Source organism: Megascapheus bottae, chromosome 26 (assembly GCF_031878675.1).
Source record: "Megascapheus bottae isolate mThoBot1 chromosome 26, mThoBot2.hap1, whole genome shotgun sequence".
NCBI lineage: Eukaryota > Metazoa > Chordata > Mammalia > Rodentia > Geomyidae > Megascapheus > Megascapheus bottae.
Window position 1 is genome coordinate 22,774,284 of NC_143534.1, and position 27,025 is coordinate 22,801,308.

Sequence of the window (27,025 nt, forward strand, 5' to 3'; positions counted from 1 at the left end):
ATGTGATGTTGATAAATTAATATTCTTGACACAGGAATATATTAAATATTTTCCCCTAGCAGACACATATAAGGTCATACATTTAAAGAAAGAAAAGCACAGTCTTTAAAAAGTAACACTAAAGTCAATTATAAACTGTTAAATCTCACTATCATTTAGACATCAATCCACTCTTTAAAGAATTACTTATTGTTTTAAAAATTGCATCTCACCAAATCATGTCATTTTAGTAATTCCCATTCTAAAATACAAAGGATCGATACAGAAAAGCCTGCATCCTAAATGCTCATCTACAAATTGCACAACTAACCATCCTCCACCTGAAAATAAAGGACTGTCTGTATTCAGTCAGCATTAGCGATGTCTGACACTGCGTTTTTGAATATCTATCTACAACACATGTTCTACCCAGCATCAGTCCAGAAACCTCCACTGTCACCTTGCTGCAGGTAGTTTTTCAATGACTTGCTGAGAAAGCAAGTAAAATCATAGCTTGCAAATAAAAATCTCTGATTTTAGCAATAAAAATAAGACAAGAGGCCAGGTGGGAGTGTGAGCAAAATGTCTTTGCTAGCTTTTCTCCTACACACAAAAGGCTGTCCCTCACCCATGACCCCACACATCTCCTTAAACTTTCACTTTCCCAGCACTGTGCTGACACAATGGCCACGCTGTCCCCAGAAAATCCTGGACTCAGATGAATCTTAAGAACTTCTAGGCACTGATCCCTTCCACAGTCCTTCGCCAGGCCAGGACCTCCATACAAAGTACACACTCTTTAACATGAGTTCAGATTATTTTCACTAAACCCTTCCATTAGAAAGGACAAGAAAGAGGTAGTGGAAAACAGGTCACTGGGTATATATGACATCACGCTGAGTGATGTCATTCTTAGAACTGCATCTAAGCCTGATAAAGAAAAGGTCCATACCACGTCTTCAGAGACTTTAGGACAAAGGTGTAATGATGACATGTCTAAGAGGCAGAGTTTCTCTGGCTGCTCACCCGCAGGAACAGGAACAGAACCCAATTCTAAGCACCTGGTCAGTGACACCTAAAATCTCTTCTGAAGACAGCTGTACTCTCAGGAAACTAGCATGTAAAAGAAAATGACCCCTAAATATGACTATTTTATGATCTATTGAGGTGTCTAAGTTTGCAATAGTGTATAGAGAGGGAACATAGAAGTGGTAAGAACTTAGGGAGAGACTTTAAACAATAATCAAGGCCACACCAGAGCCAGACATTGATGGGTTATGTCTGTGATCCTAACTATTCAGTAGGCTGACAACTGAGGGTTCTGGTTCAAAGCCAGCCCACGCACACAAATCCAAGAGACTCTTATCACCAAGGAACTGGGGGAGGGAGAGCTGGAGGTGAAGGTGGGGTGCAAGAAGGAAAGCTCCAGCCTTTAGCAGGAAAAAAAAAAAAAAAAAGCAAAAACACAAGGGCCTGAATTCAAGCCCCAGTACCTGCCCATGCATGCAATATATGCAACACATACACGTGCACACACAGGTGCACAAGAGCCAGAGACAGAGAGGGATGGGAGGGGTCAATACAAAGCTCACTCAATAACAGTGATGAGCTTTGGCTTTGTAGGGGATTATTTCCTTCCATGTATTTTCCAGTTTTCTCTTATAAGAAGGTAGGTGCGTGCGTGCACGTGTGCGTGTGTGCGTGTGTGCGTGTGTGTGTGTTTTGCTGGAGATGAAACCCAGGAGCTCACACATGGTAAGCAGATACTCTACCATAGGAGAAGAGGGGAAGAAAATAGAAAGCATAAAGATGACCAAGATGACTAAGGTTGTGACTAACACAACCTTAGTGCATCTCTTCCTAATATTATCACTGAGACTAGGCACCTGTATTAATTCTTCATAAATCTCTGTAATCACTCTAAGCTTTAGAACCACACCCCAAAATGACTATGGTTTCAGTGTCTACATGGTACTCTTCCCTGTGGCATGTCTGAGAATTACCCTGGTAACTGGGAGAATTGGCACCAAGAAAAGATCATCAAATGCCATAAGTGGGCCGAAAATTCCACATTTTTTGACACAATGTGTTCCTAGCTCACAGTGGCTACATGGGGGCAAATTCCACTATAGAAAATGATGATGAATCAAATGTCCCAAATGTACACAATACTTGTATCTAGAATGTTTTTTGTTGTTTTCCTTAAGATTTCAAGCAAACATTTAATACTTATGCCAAGTTGAAGTAGGCCTGATGATGTCAAAAATGAAATATAACAAGACCCAATAGCCGTGCCCACAAACAGCTATGACCAAAGCACAACAAGTGAAGGGATAGCAGATGAGGCAAAGGCTCAACCACTAGCAAATGCCCAGAAGAAGCAGAGTGAGTAACTCCATCATCTTACCATCTTCTGATCTTTGGATTCCCAAGTTTAATACCTGTGCTCTTACAGTGAAATTTTATGAGGCGATGGGTATCACATAATTAACACAGCTGCAATGGCACCACTAGAGCCAGACACTGGATCATGGTGAGTCCTTCAGCAATTTTCAGTTCACATCAAACACAAAAGGATGTGTGACCAAATCACTCCTTTAATCTGCCCCAAGTTTCATCATCCTATACAATAAAGAATTGGCTGGCTTACATGGGCAAAGCCATATACTGCCAAAAATTCTTAACCCTGTCTCTAGTTGTAGGAAATGTGAATGCATAAAGAATGAATACCAACAGGAAACGCTGGCTATATGCTTGCTTAGGCTAAGTGTGTCTGACCTTCTGCAGCAATTCTATCAAAAGACAGGAATGAGTACCTTACTGCTTCTTGGTACCTCAGATTTGTTACTGAAACACTTATCTTACTGTTCCCCAGACCCTGATACCTACCACTTAAGACTATGCCTCTCTGATATGTTCCCTTAGTCTGCTAGACCTGGCACAAACTGACCCTATGATGTCAGGAGTGGAGGAGACATCTTCAGTTTAACCATATATGTTGATCGAATTTGTTTCTCAGACCCCTGGTGATTATAAAATTACACTGCATGGACATTTCATCAACTGGATGGAACTGCCGATCCCATGTCTTTCTCCCTCCTCTTTATCCCTCCCCCCTCCTTTCCTATTCCTTCCAAGAACACAAAAGTGAAGACAATAAAGGAGGAGCATGAAAGGTAATGCTGATTTTGCAAGGGTGGTCGTGGTATCTTAACTACAAGCTACACTGAAGGTAGTGTTCAGAGTGAAGGAAGACCCTAAATAATGGCAGAGGAAGAGACAGCTTTCAGCTACCTGAAACATGTTCACTTACTTTGTAGCAGAACAGCGCCACATGAAGGCCAGTTGTCAAGAAACATCTCTGGGCAAGCACTAGATCCAGAACGCATACATCCCATATCCTACACTGAAACTTGGCCACCAAAATGATGCCGCATGTTGGGCGCTGATGGCTAACTGCTCAGGACTTACAGTTGGAAGCTAGCCTGGGCAGACAAATCAACAGACTATTATCTACAATTAGCAAGCAGAAAGCAGGAAGTAGAAGCATGGCTCCAGTGTAGATGGCCAACCACAAGAGATCACAGGCTGAGGGTCCAATAGCTTTGATAAGGTTACATTTAGCTAAAGTAAGAGGGAGACGATGCCATGAAAACTTTATGCAATACTTCAGTTTTAAAAGTTGCATTTTAAGCTGGGCACAGGTGGCTCACACCTGTAATTCTAAATACCCAGAAAGCTGAGATCTGAGGATTGAGGTTCAAAGCCAGCCCAAGCAGAAAAGTCCCTGTGAGACTCTTATTTCCAGTTAACTACTCAAAACTTGGGAAATGGCTTTTTGGCTCAGAGTGGTAGAGCACTAGCCATGGGGGGAGGGGGGAGAGCAAAAGAGCTGGGCAGAAAAGGGTCTGAGTTCAAGCCCCACAATCAAAAAAAAAAATTAAAATTCCAAAATTTGAGATTCCTTAGACTGACAACAGGGAAGAAGCTTTTTTTCTTAATTTATTTAAAAATCAGAACATACTAGAATGGGTGGCACAAATGGTTTTTAACCAACTGCCCTGAGACGTGATTTGAACTCACTCTGTCTTTGTCGTCAGCTACATCACAGAGAACATCATCCAGATCCAATATTCCTCCATCTCCATGTTCCAGGCGATGAACCTGTATCCAGTAGTTTGGATCCTAGACAAAAAAAGAAGAGAAGTAACGACTATAACAAGTAGCCTCACCAAAAGAGAATGCGACCATTTAAACTATGATAAGGGCATCACCTACATCAATACTGCAGCTGACAAAACATTTCAGGAGCTCCCTAAATGTAGCCTTGTGTCACTTTTCCATTTTTTTTCCAGTGATAATGGTCATTCGATGCATACTTTTCCTCTTAGCTAAGATGCTAATATATTGTTATGACAGGAATTGCAGAGACTAGAAAAACTAGTTGCATAACAGTGATTTCTCTAGAATAGATTAGGCTTTCCCATTGTCTAATATATGAATTATTTAAACGATCCTCTCAAGGCAATCTACAGAAATACTCAAATCAGAGTCAGTACATCTTATGCATCAGAAAACTTACACAATCTGCTAATCTGAAAACAAAAAATGAGGTTGCACAGCCTGTTGGTTGTAGGTGCTCCTTTGCAAAGAAAAGGATCTTGTCAGAGGCAACTGGCAGACCATCAGTGAACAGAACAGGCTCATAACCACACATGCAAGTTGAGTCCATTTTTACAAAGACAGCATTACATACACAAGGATATGTACATATTAAAATACCTTAAAAATCCCCACAAAATGAGCAATGGTTGCTGCCAAGAAATAGGACTGCGAGACAAGAGAAAAAGAACATCATTTAAAATTTTATCCACTTCTGAGTTGTATATAAAAATCATGAAAGTTGGAAGTGGTGCTGTGGCTCAGGGGTAGGGCTCTGAGCTGAAGTGGCCAGGCCCAGAGTTCAAGCCCCACAACCAACCACAACAACAACAAAAATCATAAAAGTATTTGTTCAAATTGATTGAAAATGGAATATGGTTGCCTTTAACATTGTTCCTTTAACATTCTTATGGCTTCCAATCTAACAAGGTATGTTTAGTAGAGGTTTGCCTTGCAGAAAAAGTAGGAAAAATACTCAAGATAAGTGACAGTTAAAATTCAGATTACTCCCAGATCTGGGTGAGAAAATCCACCAAGGGTAGTTAGTGACAGGAACTTTACATTCTTTTTTTCACCTTCAACTTTATTTTTTAGCATTATTTTCTTTTTTAGATAAAGATTTAATTAACATTGATTTGTACACCATATTTCAAATGTCATGTTTAACAAACAAGTATTCAAGAAGGGATTCCTATATGCCAGAAACTTCACGTTTTTAAGACGCTCTCCTAGCCAATCTCTAAAAAAAGGATATCAGCAAATCACTAAAGTAGAATATTTCTTATTTTTAGAAATGCAGAATTACCATTCCTTGTCACTTTTTAACCTGCAGAACAAGTCCAGGCTTTAACATTCTTTCTAAGTTACTAAACATTACATTACCATAAAAAGTAGATAACCTGAAGGTTATCTGCACCACTGCTTACTAAATCTCTATAAAAGGAGTCATTCATCCAGAACACCAAGCATGACTTTGTAACAACACACCCGGGGACACACACACACACACACACACACACACACACACACACACACTCACACTCACACACAGACATGGTTTTCATCTGTGAGGTTTATTTGACTGCACGTGATTTCCTGATTTTGTTGTTATCCAAGGAGACTCCTAAGAGACTCTCCTAAGCCACTGTGGTCAATGCCTCATAATCTGTCATTCTGAAATTTGTTGAGCTGCAAAGAACAAAGTCCTGATGCAAATCATAGTCCTGATTTCCAGTCTTCCTCACCAAAGAGTACCAACTCTCCAAATGAGACTGGAACTAATCAGTGTCCTGAGGCACGAAAGGAAAAGGTGTCCTTTAGCTATCATGTTTGGGCCGCCTAGAAAAGGTGGTAAGGTACAACATCACCACCCAGCAAGCTCCAGTGTAAACCTAATAGCAACTTCTATTTCTAAAACGCTTCTGTAAGCAAGCAAGTGAACTGCCAAAAATGGCTTAAGAAAATTGTTCTTTAAAGAATAGTTTCCTTTCACATGTCTTGGAAGGTCATGTGAAAGGGTATCAATGTATGGGAATTAATGCACCATCTATCTGGCAAATATCATGTAACCCTTCTATTAATTACAATAAAAAATATATGAAAATAAAATACAAAAAAAAGAATAGTTTCCTAAAATTGTTCTCTCTCCATATGAGACTGTTACCTGCAGAGCTTGTACAGCAATGGAGCCACCTCTTTTAAATAAATCCTCACCTAAAGAGTTTCTTAGCCTCATGCCTACATCCTTCAGAATTTGCTGTAGTACAATCTTTTCCTTAGCATTCTTTCACAACCTGCATTAGAAGTTGCAAAAAAAACCCACAGAGTGCCAGCACGGCCACACCAGAATCCACTCTCATCGTCCAGGCTACCTCTACCAAGTAATTAAGTTTTATCGAGCATCCTCTTCTCTAAGAGCTTTTCCTGACCAGGATATCCCAATACAGACTATAAATATACCTCTAGCCCATTTTTGGTTTTCTTGCAGTGACACTGTTAAATAGTCATACATTTTTGCTGTTGTTGTTTGCTCCAAAAATATACAAGACACAGTCAGTCAGATGTCACAGTGGATATTCAACAACAAATAACAACCTCCATTGCCACAGGAGAGATGACTATGAAATATTTGCATTCCTCACCCCCACGTCTATCCTCAGCTGCACCCAGCCCCAGTGCCTTGCCTCACAGTAAACCACAAACTCGCTGCCTCCACAGAAGAGTGGATGCCCTCACTTATCCCTACAATCAAAAAGAAAAATGACAACAGGAAACCAAGGTGAAGTTCCAGCTCCGGTGAGTCATTTTCTGGAATGGTGCAGTCCATCACCTTCCCTAAGTCATATCGCATGAGACAGTACAAGGTTCAGACCCACAGAACAATACTGCCCATTAGACATGGAAGCCTCTCGATTCCTCCAAACAAATGGGGGATAGGGCCATGAAGTCACCAAACCAAGACATTCATCTGCATGTGTGTGTGTGTGTGTGTGTGTGTGTGTGTGTGTGTGTGTGTGTGTGTGTGTGTGTGTTCATGCATGGAGAAGAGAAGATGTCTCTTCTCTGTTTCCAGATGAGAAAAATGAAGCTCAGAGAACATGATGCTGACAAGAGACAAGAAATAATAATCTGCCAGCCAGGGTCCACCTGCATCTGTTGGTTCACCTCCCAGACTTTTCCAAATAGACTAGCACTGATGGTTTCCAATAGGAGGGCCAGAGGTGCCTGTCCTCTGTCTGCCAAGCCACTCCTAACCTCTCCATGCTTAAGTACAGTACATGAAAAGGACAGCTAAGACATATTGTCTTTAATAGAAAGGTTTGTGCTGTTAAGAACACATTGAGTTTAGAAACCACTCAACTACTCTATCCCATCCATGATTTAGAGCAGTAATCCAGGTCTGTATTAGTACCACCTGGGAAAGCTCAATCTTCAACCTGTTTTTGTGGCTATTTAAGAAAATACTGTTATTCTCAGGAATTGTGTTCTTCAATACTTAATGCCTGCTACTTTAAAATAGCTTGTGTTCATCCTCTCCCCCCCCTCTCTCTCATGTCTGTATACATGCATGCACAGACATACATATATCCATGTACATGTATACACTTACACACATGCGGCACATACCTATAATCATAGCTATTCTGGAGACTAAGAGCAGAGAGTTGTGACTTAGACACAGCCCGGAGAGACAAAATGTAGATACCATTATCTCCAAATAGCCAGCAAAAAGTTGAATATTGATGTGTGGTTCAGGTGGTAGGCCAAGCAGAGGCATGAGTTCAAGCCCCCACACTGGCAATTTAGAGATTGTGGAATGGAATTTGTAGATTTTTCAGCACAGACAGTACAAAGTAGAGAGCAATCATGGCTGTGTCTTGGGACTATCTTGTCACAGAATTTCCTGTCTCCTACCATGCCTCCCACTCAACAAGCCCATGGGGTCAACTTGAAACAAATACACTGACCCAGGGTTCATAAGAACATTGGAGGAAGCAATCATTCTTACTGTGCTTGAGCAATGAATTGTTCCCACTTGATGAAAATGGAACTGGGGCATTACCCAGGCTAAGCAAGTGCTCCATCCGTGTACCCACAGGATGGGGTGGAATTTGGTACCATTCTATAAACATGCTTACAATTGTACAGATCTACCTACCTAATCACTCACAATGTCGAGAAATATTTTGATCTGCAGTAACATGAAGTAGAAACAAAAAGAAACTGAGTGTTTCCAACCCACGAACACTAACCAGCAATTAAAATGCTGTAGTTTGAATGTAGAGCTTCCTATGAGCTGGAAATGCTTGCTTGTATTCCCAACTTCCCACAGTAAAAATTCAAATACTATGTTCTAAATTTTACTATCCTAAATAACCTGTGTGAAGGCATTTTTTTTCATTTCTCATTCTTTCATCTCTTATTTTCAACCATAATATAACCCATTCCCCCACTTCTAGATTCTAGATGATCATCTCTTAAATCATGTCCTATATCTTGCCACCATATAAACTGTCACAAATGGTCCTTTTTATTATGTACTATCAGTTATTCCCAATGACTCACTACATTCTTAAGGTCAAACTCCAACATCCTGAGTCAAGCATACAAAGCCTTTTCCACGCTTGCCTTTCAAGGTTCCCAAAATGTGAAATCATCCCTTAGTCCTCCAGACATGACATACTGCTTGCTGCCTCATCACTTCTGACCCTGGGCCATTCCACTGCTGATAACTTAAAATGAACCCAGACCCGTGACTAAGCAAAGCAGATGCTCCAAAAACATGGGATAAGTTAACAATTCTTTCTTCCACAGCTAGAATGCTCTCTCCATACTTTCAAGTACCCTAGCTACATTCATCCTTCCAAGTCTAATGCAAACTCCACCTCCTCTGTAATACAGGTTCCAATCCTAACATGCTTATCTGAACCACAAATGAGTCACTAGTCTTCCCTTGTACATGCACGGTGTTTTCTTTTCCTTGAGATAAGATCCCCAAGGGAGGGCCCATCTTCAGCTCTCTGTAAGCATGGAACAAAGAACAAAGTGCTGTGTTTAAATAGTGCATACCAAAGGGAGAAAAATGAAAGCAAGCACCCTATTGTGTAAAGAAAAGAATTTACACAAATTTTCTTGGAGAATTTCATCACCAAACCCAGGTTTGTACTGTCCTAACTGCCAAAAGAAATGCCACGGAAAAGGTATGCCTTATCCACAGTGCTCCTTATCCTCCACTTACTGGGCTGGCACAAAAAACGATATGTGGTTTTCCTAGCTTGCATTCCTGAAAATACTCCCATGTGGGGAAAGAAGAGCTCAGATACTTGTCCCATATAGTGAGAAAAAAAACCCAAACTGAAATGGAAGCATCACTACACTCAGCCCCTCAGCTGAGTTCAAGCCTGATTGGCCTGAACTCCTACATGGAGGTAAGTGCTCACCTGCACAAATATGCTATCCCAGGAAAAGGAGGGCAAGATGAAGGTTCACCTGGCCAAACTCCCTCCCCAGTCCTGATGGATGTAAAAATATGGGAGGGAGTGTTAAAAGGCTGGTAGAGCAGGGCTAGAAGGAGGGAAGAGTGTAAAGGTGGTAGATATACAATATATCTAAACTAAGTCCTTAAAATCCAACATGGCTATCCAGAACCAAAAATACATCTTCAATCTGTGCCTTAACTCCCAGAAAGCTGGTATGGGACAATCCCTTCCTTCCCTGCCTTCACTCACACTCTGTGAAGGAAGCAGAAGTGGAGCAGAATTACTGAGCATGCCTCTGTGACACAGGCCTTCACAAGCGAGCCTTTTCCTAATTCTCCTGCAGGTAAGTTTGCAGATTTGTAGATGTGGAGAGCAAAGATCAGGAAACTTGACATGTCTGATGTATCCATAGACCCAAAGCCAAAGAGCAAAGCAAGAAGAGCTTAAGCTTAAATATGACTCAGACTTTAAAAAAAAAAAAAAATGATGTCTCCTCCTTTAAGACACACTATACCCTTTCCAAGAGGGTCCAACAGGTTTACCAAGAGGGTCAATGTAGAAGGGAGAAATGAAAGTTTCAACCAAGAGAAGAAACTTTCTGAAATTAGAAGGAGAAAAAAAAGAAATGATAACAGTGTCTCGCACTGGGTAATACACTTAACTATCTACAGTATGAGGAGGTAATGCCAAATACGACCTTGCAAAGACAAACAGATTCAAGCAACCTTGTATTCCAGTCTTCCTCCAGGTATTGTTGGAGTCAAAGTTACAGGAAAAGAAAAATTAGATAAACACATCATAATTCTATTATCTGCCTCTGAACCACCAGCACACAAAAAGCTAAGACAAAAACTATTATAGTGTATGAAATGTTCAAAGCAAACTGAAGTTCTGATATGTTTAAAAGAAGTAACACCCCACCACCACCAAAAAATAAATCCAAAAGATCCTTAAAGTACTCCTCCAGCCTAACAAAAGAAAACCTACCCTAGTGTTTACTCTCTAATCAGCCAATAAGAGAGGCCGACTCAGATGGAAAGGAATTCTCCTGACCTGCAAAAAAAAAAAAACCTCACTGAAATATGATAAATGACAAATGCCTCTGAATTCAAAGATAAACAAAAACAAACTCAAGACAGCTCCTATGGAACCCTTCACACTACTTAATCCAAAAATCCACGTCCTGATTTTTTTTTCCTTCTTAAAGAAATTCTCTCAAATTACTTAATCATACATGGATAATTCCTTACACCTGGCCATACAGACAACTGACTCAGAGGAAATGTTCCTCAAATCACTGAGAAGGAGGAACTACAGGCAAACAATGGGCTCTGTACCTACCGCTGCCTTCCTCCTTGCAAGTCTGTGCAAGCAACTGTCCAGCTTGACCTTGTGACCCTTGCACCCAAACCCAGCACATCTCACACTGCACGGGAGCCTGGGTAGGGTCCCACAGCACCTCATCAGCATCATCGTGACACCAGGATAGCCCCACGGCAGGCAGCAGGCCCCAAATAGCAGCACTAAGAGAGTGGATCAGGTCGCAATCCCGTGGAGGACCCAGTGTGTTTCTGGACTGCTGATGCCAGCTGTGAGCCCCTCCTCCTCCCAGGATGCTCTGTCCTTGGTATCTGTGATGGGATCTGTGATGGGATCTTCAAGAGCCCTGCCCCGGGTCCCATCGCCATGGCCATCCTTAGCAGCCAAAGAATGGGTCCCAGTGCCAAGTGAAGACCTTCCGTGGGCAGGGGGGGGAGGGGGGGAGGGCAAAGTAGAAGAAACAGAGGGTTCTGTAGGTTTATCAATACACAAGACGTGAATGGCGCAGGCTGTGGTCTCTTTGCTGCTCCAATTCTCTATGTGTTCACGACACCTCAGGGACCACAACACTTCACATTGTCTTACAAGACATCCTGATCAGTGTGAAGGTTATTCATTCAGCCAGCATTCAAAGAACAGTCACTGTATTGTAGGCACTGATTAGGGCAGGGATTTCACCAGTAAACATACTACCTCGAAGGTACCCTGAAACATATGTAAACATTGCATATGCTAATTTCATATACCATTCTCAACTACTGAAGTATGTGGCTAGAACCTATAAAGTTTTCCTTTTTAGAAATACTTCAAATTTAATGACCTATGTCTTCATTTTATGCCTTGTTAGAAATGGTGCTGCACAGAATCTCATAGCTATTTCTCAAGGAAATTTAACACAATGTCATCCCTCAAGCAGAAAACACTACAACCACAAATGCAACCAGTTTGCAATGATAATCTGCTACAGGATATTTAAAGGTTTCTGATTTACAGAAAGAAAGAAAGAAAGAAGTCAGGCACACAGCTCACGCCTGTAATCCTAATTACTCAGGAAGCTAAAATCTAAAGATTGTGGTTCAAAGCCAGTCCAGGCACTAAAGTCAGTGAGACTCTTATCTGCAATTAACCACTAGAAAATGGCACTGTGGTTCCAGAGGTAAGGTGGTAGGCTTGAGCTGAAGAGCCCAGAGTTCAAGCCCCATGACTGACAAAATGCAAAATGGAAAATGCAAAATGCAAAATGGGGAGGGGGAAGGGGGAGGGGAAGGGAGAGGAGGGGAGGGGAGGGGAGGGGAGGGGAGAGGAGAGGAGAGGAGAGGAGAGGAGAGGAGAGGAGAGGAGAGGAGAGGAGAGGAGAGGAGAGGAGAGGAGAGGAGAGGAGAGGAGAGGAGAGGAGAGGAGAGGAGAGGAGAGGAGAGGAGAGGAGAGGAGGAGGGCGGGAGGGAGGGAATCCTGTGTGCGTGCGGAAAAACAAATTAGGTCTACAGGAACTCGGGCAAAATAGAACTATACAAGTAGTAATTAGTAAAATAGACTACCTAAAACAACAATAAAACATATAACTATAAAATTATCAGGTGAGGGAGAAACAAAATAGCAGCTAAACAAGTCTGTGAAGCTTTGCAGACACATGAATTGAGCAGATGGAACTTTGGTGACTGGGCATCCCATGGCTGGCTGCCCTGTCTAACAGTAACCACAGAAAAGGCAATAAAATGACTCTGTGTGGTTACGTGGCCTGACATTGCACAAGTCATTTCCTCTTTGTGGGCACTGCAGGCCTTTTGTGTAAAAATGAAGGAGCTGGATTATGTCTGAGGAACATACTTTCCTTTACAGTTTAAGATATTACTTAGCAAAAATTAAACACACTCAATACAGTATTGTCCTAAAAAAGACAGCTTTTCCTAAAGATGCATAATGTGAACCTGAAAAGAACAATACAAAATTTAAACTACTCAAACTTTCTTTACAACATTCTGTGGCACGCCCATTTGTAAATGTATGCATCTTCCCAACAGCAGAGTTCTAAGCTGTGTGGATCCATCTACCTAGCTTTCCAACCTTAAGAGTCTGGTCTTCACTGTTACAGCTGCAGAATACACCACAAACGTAGGAAACCATGATTCAGGTAGCAGGGTCACAATCCACTCAGATTACTAAGACAGACTCCTGCTAGAATAGTCAGAGACACTCCTAATGATGGAACACACCTCTACAATATGTACTCTGTGTTGCAGTAACATCTTAACACTGGGGAGAAGGGATGTAACATATGTAGTAGTTCATGAAGAATGTACTCACATGTGCAAGACTCTGCATTCAATCCCCAGAAACAACAACAAAAAGGGGTGGAGGGAAGAAGGAAGAAGAGAAAGGAAAGGAAGAAGGAGGAAGGGATAAGAGAAAAAAACAGGAGGGAGGGAAAAAGGAAAAACAATTTGTCAGTGAACCTGAAAGGAATTACACTTTGAGATAGCAGGATATAATTAAGTCCACGGGGAAGTTCCTGCTCTCTATGCCTTTAAGAGTCATCATTGGAAGCAGGCCATAAGAAAGCAGAAAGTTTGCCAACAGAAACCAATCATAAAAATACCAATCAAGTGGTCTGGGAATTAAAAAACTGTGGAAAATACTGAGGATAGAGGGCACTTTCATTTCACTTAGGGGGATCTTGGAACAGAGGCTGGGAGGTAGAAACATTCACCGGGTGTTTTAGAACCAGCAACCGAGCCTGGACACAGCACAGACCACTGCATGTACTCCGGCTTGACTCATTTGCTTCTCCTGTAGCACCCTGCTGGGTTAAGCCACCTACTCATACAGTCCCTGCCAGGGAGACACTAGGCAGAGTTTCTCCACAACCCCTGTAAACATGTAACTGACAGGTGCTCAGAGTTTAAGTCTGCCTACACCACCCAGCAGGACCGGCAGCAGCAGCAGGCACAAACCCAGAATGTGTGGCCTGAAGAGAAAAATTCAGCTTTTACATTCTAAAAAATTTAAGGTTTATTTGCTTACTTTAGAGTTGCTCTCTCCCCGTCTTTCTGGTTAATAACTCTTATCTAAGTGAATGGATCTAGAACCAATCATGTTAAGTGAAATAAGCCAAGCTCAGAGACACAAGGGCACATGGTTTCTCTCATATGTGGAAGCTAGATTTAAAATGCACCAGGCGGGGCTGGGAGTTTGGCCTAGTGGTTAAAGTGCTTGCCTAGCATGCATGAAGACCTGGGTTCAATTCCTTGATACCACATATAGGGAAAAAAAAAAAAAGCCGGAAGTGGTGCTGAGGCTCAAGTGGTAGAGCTCTAGCCTTGAGAAAGTCCAAGGACAGTGCGCAGGCCCTGAGCTCAAGCCCAGAACTGGCAAAATAAATAAATAAATAAATAAATAAATAAATAAATAAATAAATAAATAAATAAATAAATAAATAAATAAATAAAATGCACCAGGACATGATACATTATACAGGACTACAGGCATTCACACAGAGAGACCTAAGGAGGACATTCTTAGGAGAGGGACACAAAGGTGCAATGACTCTGCTAATCATATGGAACAATATTTATTGAAATGAATTCCAGGAAATGGAAACAAGACTTTTTTTGCTGTTATTTTTGTTTTCTTTTCTCTTTGGTTGTTCATGTACTCATTACCTGAATTATTTAAGTATAAACCCTCTGTATATCATATTTATAATAGTAATTGTTAAAAAAAATTAACTCTATCTTCAAATCTGTGTAATAGTTTCTTAAAACATTCCCTTAGTGTACTGCAGTAGCTCTTCCTGTTTATCAAAAGCTTAAAATAAATAACAGGTCAACAAGACTAGACAAGAGAAACATAAAACTTGTCTGACAAGTAAGGCCACAGGTATGTGGCCTATGAGTGCAAGAAAAATCTCCACCTACCTTTTTGTTAGACCAGCTCACCACCATACAGCAAGCAGGTTCTTCCAGTGCGAACTTCCACCTACGCCCCTCTAACCTTCTTTCCACAGCTAAAGCATGTCAAATCAGCCTCAGATTTGCACCTTGAATTCCAGACTTTCAAATCTCATATCACAGCTGGACAATGCATGTCACATCTCTGATGCCATCACCATGATCTCAGCATGTGTACACATAGATAACTCTACAGCTCGTCCCCACTGAAAAACTCTGATGCTAACCTATTCACAGGCCAAAGCCAACAAAGGTGGGTATGTGTGTTGAAGTCTCCGGCTTGTTCCTATGGCCTGTCTCAGTCATCTGATATTCCTGCCAAAACTTCCTTTGTGGGACATATGAAGGGAGTTATTGCCACTATAATTTTAAACTGGATGCCAAGCACATTAGCAAACTATTTTTTTCCCTAAAGTTAATCCAGACCTTCTGGGGTTGTTGTTATCCCATCCCGTTCCTCCCCAGCCTGCCCCTCCATCATGGGCCTTGAACTCTGGGCCTGGGTGCTGTCCCAGAGCTCTTCGGTTCCAGGCTACTGCCCTACCCCTGGAGCCACAGTTTCACTTCCAGTTTTCTAGTGGTTAATTGGAGATAAGAGTCTTACAGATTTTAGTGCCCAGACTGGCTCTGAACTTCAATCCTCAGATCTCAGCCTCCTGAGTAGTTAGGATTGCAGGCATCAGCCATCACGCCCGGCTTGTTTTCTTTTTCTTACTTTAAAAATACTAGCTTTGAGGGGACAGGAATTTGGCCTAGTAGTACAGTGCTTGCCTAGCATGAACGAAAACCCGGGTTCGATTCCTCAGTACCACATACATAGGAAAAAGCTGGAATTTGTACTGAGGCTCAAGTGGTAGAGCTCTAGCCTTGAGAAAATCCCAAGGACAGTGCTCAGGCCCTGGGCTCAAGCCCAGGACTGGCAAAAGAATAAAAATAAATAAAAAATACTTGCTTTGATTATTTACCATAGCTAAGATATGGAACCAACTCAGATATCCCTCAGATGAATGGATCAAGAAAATGTGGTATTTTTACATAATGGAAGTCTATGCTGCCACCAGAAAGAATGACATCTCCCCATTCAGAAAGAAATGGAAAGACATGAAAAAAATCCTATTAAATGATGTAAGACCCAAAGGAACAAAGGCTCCAAGGTTTAATTAATACACACCTAGGACTCTCCTAGGAGAGGATTACAATAGCTCAAAAGCTGTGTATATAAGGGTGAGACTAAGTGAAATGAACTTCAGGATATGGAAACAAGAGGTTTATCTTTGTGACTGTTGTCCTTAATGTACTATGTGAAGTTCTTTTCTCTTTTTTTCCCCCCTTATGGTTTATCTCATGTTGTTACTGTATCTGACTTTGTTACCTAGTACATTGTATAAATGTCTATTTGTTTATTTGAAATAAGGGGAAAACAAGATGATTGGAAGGGGGTGGAGGAGGGAAAAGGGGACAAAACATGAGAAAGGATATAAATGTTTGAGAAGTAATATGCCCACTACCTGGTGAATGTAACTGTCACCCTCTATACAATAAAAAATTTTTTTAAAAAAACATTTGCTTTGGTACAATGCCCTCCTGATACTGCACTAAAAATTCTCTTAAGTCAGGGATAGCGGTATACATCTATAATCCCAGTATTTTGGAAGGCTGTGAGGCAAGAAGAGTAAAAGTTTGGGGCCAGCCTAGATTATACAATGTGAATTTGACCCATAAATCAAACAAAATTCCTCTTAAGTTGCCTAAAATCAAAGAGAAAGATACATGCCTGAGAAATGTCATTGTGAAATCATGGGAAGGGTCCAAATTACTTAATAAAACTAATTCAATCCCAATTTCGATAAGAACTGTCACTTTCAATAAAAGCCACAATATTGTGACAAAATAAAAGGAAACATTTTTCCAGACTAGAGGGCAAATAGAAATGTATGCTGTATTATACCAGAAAAGTGACAGATATCTCAAACATGCTGATTGGTTTATTCTAAATATGCACTAAATACTCAAAGTACTCTTGAACAAGCTTGTCTAAAGAAATACAATACTGAGACAAAGGGACTTAGTTACAGGCAAGTCTTAGGAAAATTCCAGCTCTATAAAAACCCATGGCAAACAAAAGCAATCAATTCAGGTTGAAAAGAGTACATTCCTGAAATAACAGAATGCTAAACTTAAAAATTAAGCCATTTCTCCCTCCTGCATGGAACAGAATCAAAGAAGGCTTTGTAAAGTAAACCATGTGAAAGGAGGAGAAGCAATCCAGGCTGAATGAGCAACAATGCAGAGATTTAATGCAGGAGAGCTGCTCTGCTCTCAGCCTGGGAGAACTGTGAGGGAACCTGACCCTGTTTCTCCAACTCAAGACAACATTTGGACAAACCAGGGAAATGGGCTGAACCTACATGGTGCCAGGTATGTTTGATGTCCTGGAATGACATGCCAGGTGATCTCAAAGTTCAAATCATGCAGGTGGCTAAAGCAGCAAGATCCCATGGTTTCACATCTCAAATCTCAGGCACTCACAAATACGCTGGATGCCAAGTCGATTGAATGAATTATGATAAAGCTAGAGAAGATGCCTGATCAGTGGATGTAGACGGCCAAAAGAAGATTGGCCAAAACAAGCATTAAATGTCACTGCTTGTGTGTGTGTGTGTGTGTGTGTGTGTGTGTGTGTAGTTAGGGCTGTACCAATACCCTCTATCAAGGACACACTAACTTGTTAATATCAACTATAATAATCAGGAAAAAAATGGCTTTAATAATTTTCCAACAGAAATAAGTTAAGATTTTATGACAACCATCCTCTCATCTACCTTTACAATCACTATAAAGTAGTCATTGAAAATGAAAGAAATGTGAAAGCTGTCCAAATCAAAGTGAAATCACTTGTGTCAACTTTAGCAAAAAATGTAAATAAACTCAAGGAATTATAAAGGAAGGGTAACATGTAGAACTGCATGCTGGCAACAATCACAAAAGACTATCTACAAATCTGCAGTCATAAAAAAAAAAAAGCCTCAATAACACCTATAATCCCAGCAACACAGGAGGCAAAGATCTGAAGATCAAGGTTCAGAGCCAGAACAGGCAGAAGAGTCCATAAGACTTTTATCTACAAATAACCACGAAAAACCCAGAAGTGGAGGTGTAGTGCAGGTGGTAGAATGTCAGCCAAGCAAGACCATAAGGCTCAGAATTCGTGCTTCAGAGGGGAAAACAAACAAACAAAAAAAAACCCTTCAAAACAACATTGGAGTCAGGAGTTGTAGCAAACAGTAATCACAAGACTCAGGAGGCTGAAGCAGAGAGAGAAGCAGTTCAAGGTCAGTATAGACTACATACCGTGTATAAGGCCACCTGAACACACACAGTAAAACCCCATCATCAAAACCAAAAACAAGCAAAAAAACCAAACCAAAAAAAAAAAAAAAACCACACTCTTTGAAACTGCTATTTAACCGGATTGAGGCCTGAAATGACTCATTATTTTTTAATCGTTGCAGCCAAGGATTATTGTTGCTAATGTCTGGTGTGATCTTCATTTTTGTCAGTAAAAACTGGGAAAAAAAAAAAAAGAAACTGTAAAACACCATCTTTCTGAATACACTCAGTTTACCACAATGTGTGTACTCCCCTAGCAATGCTTTACTGTTCCCAAACAAATACTAGTATTCTTTTGGAGAAGCCAGATTAACAAAAATATCTAGGGGGGCAGGGGTGAGGGATTATGACTATCAGAATGAAGACAAGGCCTGGCCACTGGGTCTCAAATGAGAGAGGTTAATACTGTGTGTGATGTTCCTCTAGGCCTTACCCTACCTCATGCCAGCCAAGGAAGTCTAGTGACCTCCCACTTCCTCTGCAAACACACACACACAGGTCTTCTGACCTCTGCTCTCACACAATCACCTTGTAAACTTTTGCTATTGTCTTCTTGCATCTGAACTGTCACAAAACTTTGTTTTGTTTTACACCAGGCTCTGGGAATAGAGCTTATAGTCTTAGCACACTAAGTAAATTCTCTACCAGGGAACTATAGCCCCAGCCCACAAGTAGTTTTTAAAACAGCTTCCAAAATGCACACTCTTCTTTCTAAAATGTGCCAAAGGGAAGGATATTTAATATTCTCATTTTCCAAACATAGACATATTAATTTTTAAGGAGGTGTGTGCGTATGTGTGTGTGTGTGTGTGTATGTGTGTTGCATGTTCACCTTGCTAGGATGGAATCCAGGGCCTCACACAAATTGGACAAGAACTATACCACTGGAGAGCATCTTTGATTTGTATATATACAAATCAAACAAAATCTTATGGAAAAAAATCATCAAAGCTGCCACCATGCACATGCGCGCGCGCACACACGCACACACCACGCACACATACACACACACACACACACACACAAAGCAGTGACTTCACTATGCTATTTTACCTTTGGCTACCTTCTTTCCCTTAAAGGGACACGGTAATCTTGATTTCTGTTACTGACTCTCAAATTTTGCAATCAATGTACATCTTTATTAAGACTACAAACTTGTTCCAACTTGGCCTACTTATTATTCTGAACAATGTTTTTAAAAACCAAAGTGTGTTAGGTATCAATCATATCACAGTAATTAATGTCATCTTTATTATGTCAGAAAACTTTTAAACCTCACATTTTCCAGACAGTTCCCATCTTCTAAATTCTGCATCAGTCTAGAACATTATGTTTTAAAAATAAGCTCAAGTATTGATCTCAGTGATGCAGCAAGGGCAATGACAGCCACAGGCTTGCGGACACCACAAGGACACAGAGCCAGAGTGAGCTGCTTCTCTTCAAGGGCCATCTATGGGACTTAGGGAAGCTGTACACTCAGGGCAGAACAGCAAAGGCAGGGGTGAGATTGGGCTGCAAAGACCCTTTGACTAATTCTGGCTCTTCTCTACTTCGGTGACAGTTCTCTTACTGTCAAAACCCAGAGCTACCAGCAGAGAGCACTCTAAGCATAAGTACACAGGTTTCTAGCCTCAAGAATGAAATTGGAAGTTTGCTCCAGCAAGGCCCAAACTGACTCTTAGTGGAAACGTCAAGTGAAGCCTGGGAAAAATTTAATATGAAATGACAATAAACTCAAGTGTTATGACATAATAAACAGGCAATTCGAGGATGCTACAAAACAAATCTTATATTGTTTAAAATATTTTTCTAGCTAAGTCTTTTTATGGTTAAAAAAAAAAAAAAAAGAGGCACAGTGAAAAACTGCATCCCAAAGGATGGTTTTCTTCCTGAAATCAGCATGCCTTTGAAACTGTGCTCATTTGTGAAACCCAGCACCAGCATTACTGCAGCTGTAGTTTAGCTGTGGTGAGGCAGCATTGCTGTTTCTCTTCAGTTATCTTACTTGAGACTTGATTATAGGGCAATAAAACCCAAGCCTCCCAGGTAGACACATAAAGTGGCATCCTCAACCTATTTTGAGAGAAAGAGAGAGAGAGCGCACTCATACCTGAGTATAAATAAACTTGTTAGGACATTTCTAAATCTGATAGTCATGATGTCATATATAATAGAATGCCATATATTCCTAACCCCCCCAAAAAAATATTTTAAGCAATCTGTTCACTGCTGTGGTAAACAGGACAAATATTGCAAGGAATGTGTAATTATTGTTAAATTGGCAAGTTTTCAATAAATCTGGAAATCAAAATTAGCTATTACCCTTAAAGAGGCAGAATTAGTATGTGTCAGTGAAAGGTAAAATACATGTAAACCAGAGAGCACTGGCCAGCACCCATGCAACAGAAACAGAGAGCTACTGATATCACTCTCACAGTCTATAGGGCATCTGTCACCATGAAAATAAAAGAAAGCCTCGGCTCACTCCACGCAGCACTAAACCCTGGGAATGAGAAGGGAAGGCTGAGGATAAGGTGGAAGAAATTTCTAAATTTCTGAGAACTGGAACAAGGGTATCCTACTCAAGTTATTTAAAGGATTCAATGAGCTAAAAACCTTTGGAGTATTTCTAATAGCTTGTCACCACTCAAAAAGTACTGCTTGCATTATTATTTTGAGCCACATTTTCAGAAAGGCCTTTGCCTTCCTCTACTGTGAAGACAAGTGTGACCCACTGTAAAAATCTTCTGCGGGTACAGGAATATACATTATCAACCTACCATAAAGGGACCAGGATGTATGCTGATGGGCCATCCAAGCTTACCAAAATCAGCAGGTGTGCTTCACTCACTACTAGCCGCAGACCCACTCAGAAATCCAGGTGATGCTGATGGAAACCAGTCTTGGACTCTGTACCACCCAACCCTAAGAGTCTGAGTACCAAAGGTCCTTTGGAATAGTGAGTATACTTGTGGTTTAAAAAATAAAATCCCATGTTCTCAGTCAGGTAGCAGCTACAAGCAATAGCTAAGAATGTCCCAGTGGCATTCACTTAAGAATTTTTTCCATCTTCAAGGAAATAGCATCTCAAGCATTCTGACAAAAACCTGTGAGGGTTACTATCCATCAAAAGAGGCCAGCTCTAAGTATTTTACTCCTAGGTCAGAGCAGAGTTAATGATTTCTGACAAGAAAAGCTTTTTTCACTTCTATGCCTAGTCAAGGCTAGAATACATCTTTATCTTCTCCTTCCTGAGCAGAATGCTATAGGAGCGGAATCAGAGTCCTCCGTTGATGGCATCTTTCCCTGCTTTTCTGGATAAGTCCAGGCAATGAAAAGTCCTGGCCAGCTCCAGGCACTAGTTCTCAGGACCCTGCAACCCTAGCATCCCTTTGAGAACCCACAAAACTCAGACATCCCATCCCACATCACACAAGGTGGTGGGCTCTGCCATCATGCTAAGATAGTAAAATACTTTTATAACACAAGAACCACAAATTCATATGCCTACAGGAGCAGAGGGAGCAAATGAGAGGAGGGGGGTGGGCGTGCCACTGCAAACTGGAGAGCAAGAACCACATCTGAGGAGCAGCTGCAGGGGCAGAAGCCTGTTCCTGCCTGGGCTCCCAGGTCTTAAGGGCACCTTCTCACTTTCTGAGTCTGGCTGCCATAGGCAAACAGTGCTGTCCCAATCCTCTCTCAGCAGGGAAAGCCTCAGGAGCCTTAGGATCAGCCAGTTCTTCTGCACGTGACCACGTGGAACACAAAGAATGAGCTCCCTGGACACTGTGAAGGGCTTGACATTCATTTAACTGAAGCAAGTCTCAACAAGAGTGATTGCTATGTTTATCTTTTTTTTAATCAGAAAATGATCCAAGTTTATATACATGGTGATGGATAGCTGCTTGGAAGCTTTCAAGACTTTCTGCCTGGGTTTCAGCTCAAGCAAAATCTTAAATCATTCGTGTATACTAATCCTTAAAATACTGAAGGCAGTCTATTACATTTTTTTTTGTTTTAAGATTTAAAAACACTAAAAGAGACAGAGAGCCAGGCACTGGTTACTTTGGAAGCTAAGCTCTGAGGATCATAGCTGAAGCCATATGCAGCAAAGTCTGTGAGACATTTATCTCCAATCAACTACTCGGAAAAAAGCTGGAAGTGGCACTGTGGCTCAAGTGGTAGAGTGCTAGCCTTGAGTACAAAGTTCAGGAACAGTGACCAAGCTGTGTTCCAGCCTCAGAACAGATGGGGCGGGGGGGGGGGGGGGGGGGAGGGGGGAAGAGGAGGAGGAAGAGGAAGAGGAAGAGGAGGAGGAGGAGGAGGAGAAGGAGGAGAGGGTGGTGGTGGAGGGGGAGGAAGGGGGGCATGGGGAAGAAGGAAGGGGAGAGAAGAAGGAAGAGGGGGAGGGAGAGGAGAAAAAAATAGCAAACTACAATAAAAAGCACTCCACAGGAAAAAAAAAATCTGTAATTAGTCGAAGCTGCTACAATAAACTAATCTGACAACTAAGTAAGTACCCTAAAATTTTCTACTAAATTGTAAATATACTTAGCAAGTTAAAACAAATGAACAGTTATACGTGAGCAAACTTCTCTTCCAGAGGAGTGGAGAAGGATCTTGAACTAAGTATATTCACTCCTGGAAGCCAAGTGCCCCCAGATTCCTCCCCACCACAGATTAAACCTAAAAGGATGGTGAAAAGCTAGGCACCATGGCTCATACCTGTAATCCTTTTACTCAGGAAGCTGAGACCCGAGGATGGGGATTCAAACACAATGGGACTGGAAGGTCTGTAAGGCTCTTATCTTCGTTTTATCACCAAAAAAGCTGCCAGTAGAGATGTGGCTCAAATAGTGGAGCAGAAGCCTTCAGCAAAACAGCTAAGAAACAGTGCCCTAAGTTCAAGCTCCAGTATCAGCAGACATACACAGACATACACAGACAGACAGACAGACAGACAGACACACACACACACACACACACACACACACACACACACACACACACACACACACGATGCCTCCAATGAAAGCATCCAACATCACTCTTCAACCCCATCATCAAAACCAGGAACTGTTCATGTTTTAGGAAATTGTAATAGCATAAAGCCAAACTAAAGAAAATCTACAAGGAATTTTAGTGTGTTTCTTAAAATGCTTAGAAAAATCCAGCCAGCACTTACACAATACCTTATAAGTGGAAATAGAGATCTGGCACAGATACTATACAACACATGAGACATTCCTCACATCTGTATAAGCTCAGTCTTCTATACAGCTCATTTTATAGAACTCATGCTCTTCTGAATATAGGAGGCCAGAGTACTGCAACTAAGAATCTCTGTGCCTAGAAAATAAACTCAATCACGCCAAAATACAACAGAATGTTTAACTTAGCATAGTTTCCAAAACACAGAGTAAATATTTTAAAGCTTTCAACTCTGTAGCTAAATGAATAATTCAAGGACTGACTGAATTTTCACTGGCACAGCCATGCCTATTTAGCCAATTTTTCACTTTAATAATACATCAGTATTTTTGAGTGTTGAGTTAATTGTTCATTTGGAGTTGTAGTTACAGTCTGCCATGACCTTCAATCTATCACAATTCAATATAAAAAAATAGCTTTTTTGTTAATCCAGCATCTAGATATAACCAAAATTATGTTGGTCCAATTTAAATCTTGCAGACCAAAATGGCTGTACTGGCATAATAGTGTCCCTTGCAGGACTAAATTGGGTAAGAGAACATGATAACCATTTGTGTCCTACTATGCCAAGTGTTTAGCCCACTGCCTCACTGCAGCTCCAAGACAGAAAAAGCTCCCAGCGTCTAACTGTAGTATTTGTTCCTATGGAGAAATGTACTGTAGATAAATTGTCATTTCACAACAAAATTGAATCCACTCACCGATGAAATTATTATCTCTAGAAACTAAGCACCTATTACACAAAATATCTAATACTGGCAAATGAACTTTTATGTTAGATAAACCCAATTTCCACCATTTTTAAAATCTGCCTGGGCAAATTTACAATTTGAGGCAAGAACAAATTGAGTAATATTCTTTCTCTCAGCAACAAATATCTCTCTGAGTGATCGCTATTGCTTTGCAATTCACCCTGCACAGGACAGGGCTTCCAGAGCCACTTCTAAGTAAAATACACACAGCAAAGCCCACCTACCACTCACCTCAGCCTGCAAGACCTGCATTCTGTTCTTAATCCTACCTACCTCTCTCCCTTCTCTGGTAGAATCAGAAGGGGAAAAAAAAACAAAAAACTTTTCAACCACACACAGAGAATGTTCACCAGGAGAAAAAAGGCTGGGTCATTAAGTATCAATGCATTTTGAAATGCTGAAAAATACAGTGTATATCCCTGGCCACATAATTAAGTTATAAATCAATACTAAAGAAACCAGGAAACTCTCCATACTTGCTTAGCATGCACAGGTACTGGGTTTGATCCTTAGCACTGCAAGGAAAAAGAAAATTAAAAGCAACCTACTTTTAGATAGCCTATGGGTAAAAAGAACTCACAGGGGATTCAAAATATTTTAAACCAGATAATAATGAAATCTCAACATATCATAATTTGTGAACTGCAGCGAAACCTGATGGGGAGTTTATAGCTCTAAATGCTTACATTAGAAAAGCAAAAACATGGGAAAATAATTATCTAATGAAATCTCAACATATCATAATTTATGAACTGCAGTGAAACCTGATGGGGAGTTTATAGCTCTAAATGCTTACATTAGAAAAAACAAAAACATGGAAAAATAATTATCTAAACTTCTATTTTAAGAAGGTGAAAAAAAAAAAAGAAAGAAGCTGAATGTGATAGCTCAACCCTGTAATTCCCATCTACCTGAGATAGTACCAAGATGAAATCTGACAATTTAGATCAAATAGACCAATTTCTTGGAAGTCACAAATTGCCACAACCAATACAAGATGTATAAAAAAATCTAAACCTAAATCTATTTTAACTGGAATAAATTTGTACATTAAACACTAACTTTACACTGCACATTACAGCTGCAAAACTGCATAATGCAGGATCATTTTTATAATAATCCAGAGGTAAAAAGTAGAGAACATAATCTGACACAGATCTCTCCAACAATAGGTAGAGGGGTAGATAAGGATTCTATTATGAGAAAAGAATTCTTTTTTTCTTTCTTGTTGTTGTTGTTGTTGGGTATAGCACTTGAACTCTGGGCCTGGGTGTTGTCCTTCAGCTCTTTAGCTCAAGGCTACCTTACCCCTTGAGCCACAGGGACACTTCCAGTTTTCTGGTGGTTAACTAAAGAATCTCCTAAGCTTTCCTATCTGGGCTGGCTTTGAACCTCGATCCTCAGATCTCAGCCTCCTGAGTAGCTAGAATTACAGGCATGAGCCACCTTGCCCAGCAAGGATTCCTTTAGTTATGTCACATGTGTGCCCACAGAGAGACAGAGACAGAGAGAGCATAACCCGCAATCATTTCATTACCATTATTTCCATTACCATGTTTATTCCTTCTGTGTATTCTCAAGAACAATGCTTAGAGAGTCAAATCTCCTTAGAACCACTCATTAACAAATCTATGTTTGCATTTTAAAGATATGTAAGGAGCTCACTGCCAAAAGCTATGGGGGAGGGGACACACATCTAAATGAACATTAAGATGCAAAACTTTGTTCCCCAAACTCAAGAATTTTGCAACTATAACTTTCCATAGGTAGTCTCTACATGATAAAGATAGTTACATGAAAGGAGGAAGGGTGATGGGGCTGGGAGTTTGGCCTAGTGGTTAAAGTGCTTGCCTAGCATGCACGAAGACCCGGGTTCGATTCCTTGGTACCACATACATAGAAAAAGCCAGAAGTGGTGCTGAGGCTCCAGTGGTAGAGCTCTAGCCTTGAGAAAGTCCAAGGACAGTGCTTGGGCCCTGAGCTCAAGCCCAGGACTGGCAAAAAAAAAAAAGGAGGAAGGGTGAACAGATGTAGTCATTCTAGTCAATGTACATTACACAAAAATTGAACTATGTAATTTTAGGGTAGGAATGGAAAGAGGGAATGGAAGAGAATGATAGAAGGAATGAAATGACTCAAGAAGCATTATACTCATAACTTGACTTATGAAACTGCAGCCTCTTTGTACAACTACTTCATAAAAATAAATATTTAAAAAGATACTGCCATGAATGTTTACATGACCTATAGACTGTTTCTTTGCTCTTCTGTTTTCTCTCTGCTTACTGACTTTGTCTTCTGATTCAGAAGAATGGCAAAATATAAAACTATGACTGACCATCTTTTAAGAACTCTCTTATAAAGCAGATTCTGTACTTTAAATTGTAATGAGAAAATAGCGGGGGAGAAGGGAAACTCAGTGAGATGCTCTATTGCCCTATATATACTTCAATCAACCCTGACTTGGAAGCTGTTCCTTTACACTAATGAATGACAGGGACATCTGTTCCACTGCTAGCTGACATAGGTTCTGAGCAGATAGTACATTGCCTCAAGTATCATTCCAAGTCTGTTCAAAAGCAACACAAACTCCTACAGCTATATCTTTTATAAATTAAGATTCATGGCTGGACACCAGTGGTTCCTGCCTATAATGCTAGTTACCCAGGAGGCCGAGATCCATAGAACCATGGCTCAAAACCAACCAAGGCAGAAAAGTTCTCAAGATTCCACTCCAAATAATCAGTAAAAAGCCAAGTTAGAGGCATGGCTCAAGTTAGAGTAC

At 40.8% G+C, this 27,025-nt stretch overlaps 1 protein-coding gene across 11 annotated transcripts in view; it reads right to left on the minus strand.

The window, feature by feature from the left end:
• Positions 1-27,025, minus strand: part of Pard3 (par-3 family cell polarity regulator) — a 575,898-nt gene that overhangs the window by 478,149 nt on the left and 70,724 nt on the right. For all 11 annotated transcript variants that reach the window (XM_090319128.1, XM_090319127.1, XM_090319126.1 and 8 more), the window contains exon 2: positions 4,063-4,164. In XM_090319128.1, the coding sequence (XP_090175254.1) occupies positions 4,063-4,164 (102 nt within the window). The remainder of the gene's footprint in view (positions 1-4,062; positions 4,165-27,025) is intronic.